Source organism: Elaeis guineensis, chromosome 1 (assembly GCF_000442705.2).
Source record: "Elaeis guineensis isolate ETL-2024a chromosome 1, EG11, whole genome shotgun sequence".
Classification (NCBI taxonomy): Eukaryota; Viridiplantae; Streptophyta; class Magnoliopsida; order Arecales; family Arecaceae; genus Elaeis; species Elaeis guineensis.
In genome coordinates, this window is record NC_025993.2 from 164,692,651 (window position 1) to 164,703,774 (window position 11,124).

At 34.6% G+C, this 11,124-nt stretch overlaps 1 protein-coding gene across 2 annotated transcripts; it reads right to left on the reverse strand.

Annotated features, from left to right (window-relative positions):
• Window positions 1–443: 443 nt before the first annotated feature.
• On the reverse strand, window positions 444–7,627 carry LOC105060492 (probable galactinol--sucrose galactosyltransferase 2). Of its 2 annotated transcripts, none has more exons than XM_010944226.3 (14): window positions 7,217–7,627; window positions 5,944–6,203; window positions 5,687–5,777; window positions 5,504–5,552; window positions 5,275–5,366; window positions 4,661–4,750; window positions 4,419–4,547; window positions 3,892–4,302; window positions 3,660–3,801; window positions 3,365–3,432; window positions 3,128–3,262; window positions 2,817–3,037; window positions 1,083–1,171; window positions 444–949 (listed from the first exon to the last, which is right to left on the reverse strand). In XM_010944226.3, the coding sequence occupies exons 1-14, from the start codon at window positions 7,519–7,521 to the stop codon at window positions 677–679; spliced, it is 2,355 nt and encodes a 784-aa protein (XP_010942528.1). In that variant the 5' UTR covers window positions 7,522–7,627; the 3' UTR covers window positions 444–676. The 2 variants fall into 2 exon arrangements, 1 of the variants encoding a protein (XP_010942528.1); XR_003798494.2 differs by having other exon boundaries at window positions 926–949; window positions 2,765–3,037.
• Between the last annotated feature and the right edge of the window lie 3,497 nt (window positions 7,628–11,124).

The window sequence follows — 11,124 nt, forward strand, 5'->3', positions numbered from 1 at the left end:
AAGATTTATTCAAAGTCATCATTGTCGTATGTTTCTTTCTTTTTAAATGAAATGGGGCAAAAATGTTAATCCCAAAGTGGTTTATTGGTTTGAACAAATTGCAGCCATTGTGAAATACTCCTTCCTCTAAATCCATTATTCTAAGACCAGTCATAGCCATCCACCACATACTCTCATCTTATAAATATACTCCTTCCTCAAGAGTAAGTTATTATAAGGAAATTTATTTTATGATAATAAAATCTGATGCAAAGAAAAAGCTCAAACATCTTATATCATCCATTTAATGCTGCTTTTCTTTGATCTGTTTATGTGCATCATATGTGCAAAAAAATAGCTCAACTGATATATAAGTTGACCCACATAGTCAATATACTTTGCTTCTCTAGGCTAAGTTTAAGAAGACATTATATATATACAGACACAAGTAAAATAGATTGACCTGCAAGAATTCCTGATTATGGAATAATTTCTTATGATAGGGAGGTCTTGTATTTGCACATTCAATGGAATAATGATGAAGGAATATCAAAGAAGATATCTACAACTGGTGTCTGCAATGAATTGGCTCCAAGTTCCTTTTCCAATAGGCCATGTATAATCTATTTGACCGTTACAACAATGATATAATGGCCATGGGAAAAATCATAACGAGGCTTTTTCTAAAATATGAAGCCTAAAAGCAAATCTCTGTCTCCCAAGAATTAACCCCTAGAGGAATGGTTAATGTCAAAAACTTGTCTCGAGTATCATATTGGAACTCCATGTTTTTCGAGTTCACGGTACAAGTTTTGGGTTTTATGTTTGAATATGCTCCGAAAAGACCAGATCCTCTCCCTTTGATAGTTAATTGGCATGTGTTAAAAAAGTCCATTGCTTCAACAGCTCCACCAGAATTGTACATTTTAATTAATCCAATTGGTGCAAATTGGATACTTTGATTGTAACGCTGAAAAAAAAAAAAAAAAAAAAAACAAGAATTAAATGTCAGCATAATTATTTTGCTGTTCTTGTTCCTATATTTCTGAATTGTCTGTAGTGATAACTGTTCCATTGGGCACACGAAATAATGGTCAACTAACCTTGATTGGAGTTATTGTAAAAACTTCAGATTGCAGAACTTGTAGTGAGACAGTCAATAATCCATTCCTTGGCAATTGATAAAGTGAACCTGTATTTTGAAAAAGACATACAAATATCGATATCAGACCGCCAAAGAAAAAATGAAATTGATTTCTGACAGGTAATTCTACTTCAAGCAAAGACATCCTAAAATATAATGACAAGGAGAGTTGAAAAGGCAAAATTTTGAAATCCTGTTGAGAATTAGTATATAACAGATTAGGCCTCAAAAATCATAATGATACTAAAATCTATTTTCAAGAATTGTTCTTGACTTTCCTTTCTTCTTAACAAATAGTTTCAATCAAGTATGAAAAATATTTAACATGTTATACATGACCTATGCTTAATTAATGCATTCACTGGGATTTAACTAAATCAATTCAAACCAGATGCATGAGGAAAATGAAATTCATGAGCACGAAGCGAGTCTAGGTGGCCTAGAAAAGAGAAACTCGGTGTTATATCTTCAAACCTAGATCATCTTCATTAGCCTGTCATTTTGTTAAAAGTTAGTTTTCAGTTTGATGTTGACCACTGAAAAATAAGTATTTATGCTCTTAATATATACTCTTAGAATGTAATTTTTAGGTATATTTGAACTTAGAAAGTTCTGGCCAGTGGCCTGTTTTGATATCTTACAACAGAAATTAAATCAAAAAAATCTCTCACTGCTAACACAAGTGATAAAACTTGGCTTCACGCGTGTTCAACATTCATCTATACCTTTGAGATATTGATTTAGATATGAATGTTTGAAGTTAAAATCTCTGAGTATCAATTTCCTTTACAAGTGAAGCAATTTTGTACTCAGCAATAAATGTTGTTCTTTTCTCTTTAAACAATTAATTTAATTGAGAAGTGCTTGAACTCTTGAATCCAGTATAATTACTAGCTATGAGAATTTCAAGCTCCAAAACTTACAGAAAACTGTATTTTGCTAGCATACTTGAGTCAGTTAGTAGTTGTTAAGAATAATCTCAACTCAAATTCACCAAATTAGTACTAATATCTCATAAAAAAATTGTAAACCATATTGATGGCATGTACAACATGTAGCACTGGTCTTTCCCTGGCTGACATTGTCCAAAGTTATGCCTTGAAAATCATATTTATAGTTTATTTTACAATATTTTGATGGAATCCTTCAAGCCAGTGTTTCTTTATGTATTCTCTTTATGTATCATGAAGAAAGATAGTCACATGGATGCATATTCAATAAAAGGGAAGTGTTGTCTGTGAGCAAAAAACAGAGTATGCTATCAATGGGGAAGTCCCATGAGATGTGTAATTAATCTTAATCATGAAAGAAAAGTGTTATAATATGAATAGAACTAATATGTGGATACCCCCACAACAGCCCAAATGAAGTTGGCCTTGAACAAAAGACTAGGGACTTTGCACCGATGCCCAAGCTGCTGGATATGATCTACCATCTCTAACTTACCATAAAAAAAATCATATGATTTGCAAATCCCTGGTATGTGTATTGCTTATTTGTTTAGTGGTAAAAAATGAACAGTTTAAATACCACGAACAATGCATGTTTTTGACCATTGGATCCATTAGTTAGGGATCTCCAAATCACATAATTTTTTGACATCCAATCATTAATGCCAGGCCCCAGGTTGGTCAGACTGACCTTATTTGAATTGTTGTGAGGATTCCCACATATTAGCCTGTGATATAATTACCAGAATTGAAGGAATAAACTGCACAATCTCCAGTCCAACCATTCCCAGCAACCTCTCCAAGATACTCAATGTCACTTGGGCTAATATGACCAGTAAGGTACTTTGGCTTAGAAGCCGGGATAATCTGATTTTTGTTAAGATTTGGCCAGGTTCCGGTTCCTTGGCAATTGAAAATGCCAAGAACTCCAGTATATGTATTCAGATTCCAGATCTTCAGAAGACTGCACAATGGAGTAATAAATGATAATATTGAATAAGAAAACAGACATTTGATTAAGATGCTGAAGATTTGCTCCACTCGGAAACCATACCTTTCTCCATCCATTACTGGGTCATTGAACAGACAATCTCGTGTAGGCCTCCCGGGGTATTTAGCCCTTAGAATGGATCCATCGGGAAGTACAAGCTTTTTAAGTACCTCAAAGTCATGCTTATTAGGTTTGTCGCTGTAAAACATATAAATCATTATACAGATCACTACAGAGATGGTAACTTTGGCTCTCAACTACTCCTAAGTACTTGATGCTGGTATACACTACACTACTTACCTGACATAGACTCCACAACCACCCACGGCTCTCGCAGCTGCATGAAACTCGGCAGAATTGTGGAGGCTCTGAAATCAAGTTAACATGACATAACCAATAACATGATGACTATAAAACAAGTTAACAGATGCCACGAGAATGCATGAAATTAGATAAATAATAACTATTTGGATGTGGCTTCATTCATCAACTATTCCTGTTCCTACCATGGGTTCCCTTTCTGTTACTGCCAGATATTTCATACCTAATAAACATATGTACCATAACTAATAAAGTTGATCTCTTAGACTCTTACATGGAACATATCCCAATCTGGGACCACAATCTCTCCAAGAAAGATGCTATTGAATGCAACAGTAGCAACATGCAGTGTCTGTAATGTTGGATCGTTGGGTATAAAATCATCTGATGCTCTGGCAACCGCACTCGCATTTGAACTGAAATAATAAAATATATGAATAAGGATATATGTCATAGAAGTTATTGAATCAGAGAGATGCTAGGAAGCTTTTTCTTTGTTGCATCACCTGTATACAGAATCTGTGTTATGACACATGCAGCATATTATGTTATTATCCTGAAAGTTTTTAAATATAGATTTTTCTAGTGCCCGCTGGAACCTACGAGTCAAAGAGACCCGGCCACCATAACCTGTTGCAAGGATTTCAGGAATATTCTGTACATCTACTTTAACTCCGTCTACATTCTGTGACACAAGATAGCTGTGTAGATCATTATAGAACTCGAGTGCTTTGTTTGGATCTATCATGGCAACACCATACTTCTCCATGCATTTAATTGGTACGTCTCTGGAATGTGCAAGATTTCCTGGAGATTCGAGAGGGTATATTAGCTTTGAATTGTATTTCTTAGTTTCTGGTGCGTCTGGATGAACTCCTCCCCAGTATCCCATCAGTGCATGCCAGACATAGACATACCTATACATTGTTGCAAACAGTAAAAGAACACATGGATCAAGTATTCCTTTACTATGAATTTTATATTTAAATGAATTTACGTTGAATTCAAATCCCGGAATGATAAAGCTGCATACTTCAGTCCGAAATTCTTCTTTATCGTCGTAACGAAATCCTTTAGTGATTTTGGTGCTCCATTTGTAGCAACATTTTGGGAACTCCTGAACTTGGTGTTTTCTTTAATGCTGACTAATCTAGCTCCATGCCTACACATTGGGAGATAAACACAGGAGGGTAGCTGAGGCTAAATTCTTCAGCTGTGTAGAAACCAGGAGGAGCGCATCATCTTAAGATGAAGAGAATGACAGAGAAAACATACTGAGTTCCTTCATTCTGGAATTCATTAGCTGTGTCTTGCCAACCATCATCTATTATCAGAAATCTTGCTGGAGCGCCACCTTCCAATAAACTAGATCAAAAAGAAGGCCCATAGGGTTAGTTGATCATGATATTGCGTAGGTCTACTTATTCAGCTATATATACACAATATTTGGAGCATATATTTTGGGTGGGTGGGTGGGTGTGGGGGAGGGGGGGCGCTGCTTTGACTGCATACATACGTCTAAATTGAAAATGTTTACAGAAACTCAATGTTAAGTCTTGCTAAGATTATTAATCTACCAAGTGCTCTATAGATATAAAATCAGAACATGATACTCCTCATGTCTACAGATGTAAATATTCATAACTTTTATCTTCAGCTTCAAGAAGCAAGAAAACTCATAAGGTCAGAAATCAGCACACACTACCAGTCTGCCAAAGGTGTATAGTAATATAAAAGACGAACCTAGAATCAAAAAGGGAAAAAAAGGGCGGAGCATTGACATATCTGTGTTCACTACCAACTATGGTACTGTTGAATAAGATAAAGACAAGAAACTGTGGTGATACAGACTAAAATGAGCAGAAAAGACATGCTCATAGATTAGATACCTCTTCAGGCCTTCTTCAATTCCCTGGGGATTTACATCAAAATAGAAAGCATCCCAAGTGCACCAACCAAACCAATCCAGCATTGCAGGCTTCTGGTTCAATAAACAGAGCAAGGCCCATCATTCTTCCTTAGAATAGGACTAAAAAGACTTTTTAGCAGTTTGGTGTTGCTACTAACTGAAATGATATACTAAAAAGGCAAATGACGGCCACTGAAGCCTCTACTTGCCTGTTTATATTCACGCACTGAAAAGGTTCCCATGTGCTTTTCTAGTATTCTGTGAATGGTATAGATGCATGGAAGGTCAAATGGCTAATGATTAGTGAAGGAATGATCTCAAAAGAAGCAAATAATTTCTTGTAAGAATTTGATGAAATCGGTCAGTCTTTGTTACATTGCAAGGGGACCTACTTCATAGATTCCTTCATGAGGTCAAAGGGATTGTTCCCATAATTAATGAATACTGCTTCTAGGAATTGAGATGATTCCACAGCAGGATCTCCTGTAACAGTGTTATGAAAAGTTAGATCTTCAAAGTGGACTTACAAATGTCTGAGACTAATTGAACCAGTAAATGAAATAAGAAGGTAAAACAGCACCTATCTTCTGCCTTAAAATCTTGAAAGCAAAAATTCTAGTACTAAAAGGATGGACTGTAAGGTTTCTACCGCTTTCGATGCAAAACTCAAGTTCATCCGAAGAATTCCCTTGCAAACTGCTCCTAAAGGGACCATCTAGCGCTGGCAAGAAGAGAATATAGTCTATGGGCCCATTAGAAGCTTCATGGCGTCCTTTATCAACACCTAAATCTTCTCTTGCTTCCAGAAGTAACATTTGTGTCTCGATGGGAATATCACTTCCTGAATTTCCTATTCGAGGTATCATCCACCAGATCTTGTATCTGAAGAGGCAAAGTAGTCGATGATCCCTGTATCACCACCAAACAAGGAGAATTCCATTAAACCAATTCTAATTCCTCACAGTTGTCTCAAAGTGTAAGTGCTCACAAGAATTGGATACCAAGTTCCACAACTACTAGAGGAAAAATCTTTGGTCTAGCAAAAGATCTGGCTAGCTTTGGCCACTAGAAATTTAGGCATTACAATATTTACCACAATAAGCTAGAAGACAATATTTACATGCATGCCAGACAAATTGCATTCTGGATTCTCTGATATTAAAGCATTCAAAAACAGTCAGCAATGATTTCTTTAAATGGTGGGATGTTTTTGCATCTCGCAAACATGTCAGTGGAATTCCAGCCAACACTTATACCTTGCTGACATAACTAAACCAAGTTATGCAATCTGTAGTTTGGAGAAGCGAAACTTAGGCTCGGACTATTTCAACAGTGAGCCCTGCCATCTATGTGGGATTCGCTTTTAGGATCAAAGTGTGATCCACCAAATTTATGTTCTATGACCATCACTTAACCTTATGCCAACCCTCTAAATTGGTGCTAGAAAGTTATCATCAAGCAGAGAGGGTCTATGATAGTATGATAAACCCAGGAAGGCCTACTGACCAGTAGGGATGTCCAATTTCTTGTTTATGCAATATAAACTCAAACAGCCACAGATTAAGCCTTCAAGGTTTCCAAGATGTAGAGGCTAGACCAAGTGATAAGAAAGAAACTTTTGATTCTATTTTTCTGTCTTTAAGATAATCTCCAAGACAAATAACTAAATTGACACACGAAATCAACTGGAAAACCAGCCTTCTTAGACATATGGGTCAGGCAAAAGCTTGTGTTCCCATGGGCAGTGACTGACAAAATCTCAGCTTAGGAAGTCCAAAACACAAAAAAAAACAAAAAATGAAGAAAAGAAAGCTCATTGGGGTTTCCTATGGAAATCCAGCAAAATTATTGGAAATTACATCAACAGCATTCACGGCTGGCCGTCTAAGATAAATCGCATGGACCAGGATTTAAAATTTTACCGAAGAACACCAAGCTTGAAGACAAAGCGGGATCCCTTTCTATCAGATACCGCTCCTAAGAATGCCGAATCATCAGTCTTGGAAGGCGAGACGACGACATTCTCTGGTACTCTTGTGAGTGCCTCCCTCCCATTAATCCTTAAAACCCCGTCTTTGATGAGGGTTCTGGTAGCCAAACACATGGAACTCCTCCAGATCTTTCGAGATCTGGGAAACCCATGTCGGAGGAGAAGGTAGGGATTGGGAGAAAGGAAGAGGGAGGAGCCGGCATGGAGTTGAAGGGCGCTCGGGGAGGGGGCGATCATGGTCTTCTCTTCTACCACTCTGGGGGAGCAGGGGAGTCCGAAAAATTTCGACCGTTGGAAAGTAATCTTCTTTTTGGATATTTCCCGGGAAAAGAAGAGGTGAGAGGGGAGTGAAGTACGAAGAGGTATTTATAGCCATCCACAGCCTTGGCTGATCTTTTGGAATTGTAACACATGTGCCAATACTTGATGAGCAGTTTTTTTTTTGGATGAAATATTTGATGAGCGGTTGCTGTCGGAGAGGAATCCTTTGATTTTAGTTCTGGTTGTCAATCAATGAATCCAAAATAATATCTGCCTTCTTCTGATTGCTCGACTTTTTATTTTTGGATGATAAGAAGCCTCTGTGTTATTGTTACATGACGTTCAATTTTTCTTATCCTGATGGTAGGATACCTTCCATCCAACAAAATATAAATGCTATTCAAGGAAAGAAAATATAAACTAATGAAACATTGCAAGAATGGTGTTAACATTTACCTATAGTAAAAAATATATTGGAGCTTAATCTATATTTGATCCAAGGGTTTGGGTTGTTTATTTTGCACAAAAGAATAATTGATTTTCTTTTACAAGGTGAACCATTGAATTGTATTTTGCATAATTTTTAAAGAGTTTTAATCTTTTCATTTTATGCACGGCATAGTTCATGAAGCTAACGTTATGTTCTAAAAGTTGTGCAAAAAATACGATCCAATGATTTGTCTTGAAAAATAAAAGATCCATCATTATTTGCATAAAAGATACAATTTGAACCCTTGATGCGAGGCTCATCAAGAAAAGGAATGATATATCACCCTTTATAATAATTATTGTTTTAGTAAGAAAATAATTTAGTGAAAGAAACTAGTGGGTAAATGACTTTTTTTTTTTTAAGCTTTGAGAACTAATATGAGAGGAGGTTGGCAAAAAAATCAGGATAAGGTTATAATCTAACCCAGGTCTGTTACATGTTGATAATAGTGGATGGAGCTTTCCATCACTTCCTTATTTAGAAAAGAAAATAAGAGGGAATAGAATAAGGTCAAAAACAAGCACACTATGATTTGGTTTGTTTCAAATGTCTATCATGCTTTCACATAGAAATATATTTCATGTGCTTTTATGGCTTTGCATGTGAGATACTATTGAAGGGAAGCGATACCTGGATCGCATTGAAAATCTTCTTCCTCTTTAAGTTGCTATATGTGCTAATGTCGGTGTTGGTTTAGCTAGATAAGAAAATCATGATCATCTCTAGCTAGTTTTCTAAAAAAATAAAATTTAAGCAATATTTTAGTCCTCGGTGGTTATCTTAGTTACTAAATTATTTGCATTTTTTGCTCAATTTTCTAGTTTCTTAAACCACTTCATATTTTTAATCCAGTCTAATTGAATTGATGCAATATAGGATGTAGCCAATAGATACTATATCCAATTAAACCATACAAGCTTTATAGAGTTAGAGAATTTGAGAGCAAAGATCTTGATCAACAAATTTTGATATTCTTTTATAGAGTATGGAGAATTTCATCAGATTTCATTATAAATTTTTCATTAGAGACAATATTGAATTTTACCTAGGTTTATTTGTTTGCAGTAAAATAATTCTAGCATATTTTTGTATTGTTGAGTCCTAATCTCAAGTATATTTTATACTAGATTTCATGTCCTAATCTAGTTTGCCTCTATATGTGTATTGATTTTCGAGATATAATCGTGATGATCAATTCACTCTTCATCCTTCTTACTACATCATACTCCCATGATGTGAGTCAAGAAGTATAATCCATCTTAATCCTTCTTCATATTGGCTCACTTAAAATCAGCTTAGAAATTTTCAAGACTAAACCCAAATTTGAAGCCCCTAAAATTGTAACTTGGCCCAGAAAGATTTGATTTAGAATTTCTGGCCAACCTAGTTTTCGTGGCACCTAATTAATTGCATTTCAACACTTGCCAGCAATCCACCAAACTGCAACACAAAGATACTTTAGCACTTGAAATGCATGTAGGACCTCTAAATAAACTTTTCCTACGACATACCTAAATTTGGCAGAACCTACGAGATTGCTTGGGAAATGGTAAATAGTTAAATATTTATGTCAAGATCTTTTGTTAATTTTCTCCATGATTTGCTTTCATCATGTCAAAGAGGATCTTACAAATTAATAAAAAAAAATAAAGTTGACCTAACTTTACACATGCCCCATCTGAAGTCGGTAGGTCATGTGCCAACTTCATGTAAAACTTAAACATAGGGATCTTTAAATAATTAAATATGAAAAACAGACACCTTATTTTCTGCAGCATTAACCATATTCAAGAAACTGATTAGTTACGATGGATTGATTTTTGTATTACCTAACAAACTAGCATAGTAGTTGGACGATGTCCGGACCTATTGATTTTGCAAATATAAAAGAATAGCCACCACAATAATAAATTTCAATATAAAGCAAACTATAAGCATAATAATTTAGTTTGTAATTTAATTGAAGCAAACAGAAAAATAAATTAAATATTCAAAACAATAGTTTAGATCAAAATGAATTGAAACAATGAAATTATTTAGAAATTAATAATTCATGGTATTTAGAATGTAGTAGGCATGGTGAACTATGGAGCATAATCTTAGGATCTTAGTATATAATACTTTGTTTCAGATCATTCAATCTTCCTCAGAATATACGATTATGTTTTTTCTTGATTGTTGGAATGTGGTTGATGATGAGGATGAAAACATAGAGAAAAATTGGAGAAATTAAGGAAAATAATGAGGCGACTCGAAAGAGGTTCAAAGAAAGAAAAAAGAAAATAACACAGTATGGGAACAAAAATAAATAAATAAATAAATATTGTGGAGACTTCAAAACTTGACATATGATATGTTAGGAGATTATTTTATAATCTTACGTGTTAACATAGAATATCACCTTTAATATCTGTTTATTATTTTACTATTATTACAAGATGGTGGATCTTACTCTTTATAAAAGCTAAGTTGGAAGCTTAAGATACCTCACATGTACAAGATTGGATATTCTATATGGAGTTGGGTTATTAAGCCACTTCATGAAAAAATCAAAGTCTATTATATTGGAAAGCTGTAAAAAAAATTTCTCATTATATCCAACATACTATATCATATGGATTTTTGTATTCTCTTTCTTATAATTTTCGACTTTTTAGTTATTCGGATAGTGAATGCGGAGAAGATTCGAATGATAAAAAGAGTACAATCAGATATATTTTCTATATGGATGATATGATATTGATTTGACTTTTTAAAAAGTAAGCTATTGTGAATCTTTTTACTTGTGAAGTAGAATAAGTTGCATCATCTTCATGTATTTGCCATGTCATGTAACTTAGAAGACAAAATGACACATTATAGAAAAAAATAGAAAAAATAGAAAAAATTTAACACACGACATTACAAAAGATTATTCTATAATTTTAGTGTCAACACAAAATGCACATCTTCATATATTTGCCATATCATAGGACTTATAAGACAAAATGACACACTGTAGGAAAAAAATATAAAAAATAAAAAAATAAATTTTGATATATGATATTATAAGAGATTATTGTATAATCTTACGTGTCAATATAGAATGT

Bases quoted from the DNA above. Each gene is read 5' to 3' on its own strand.
- LOC105060492 (XM_010944226.3), bottom strand. From the start codon at position 7,521: ATGATCGCCCCCTCCCCGAGCGCCCTTCAACTCCATGCCGGCTCCTCC. The intron at 1,172-2,816 runs GTAATTATATCA...TTCAAAATACAG, and splicing joins AGTTTATTCCTTCAATTCTG to GTTCACTTTATCAATTGCCA. The intron at 950-1,082 runs GTTAGTTGACCA...TTTTTTTTTCAG, and splicing joins TTACAATAACTCCAATCAAG to CGTTACAATCAAAGTATCCA.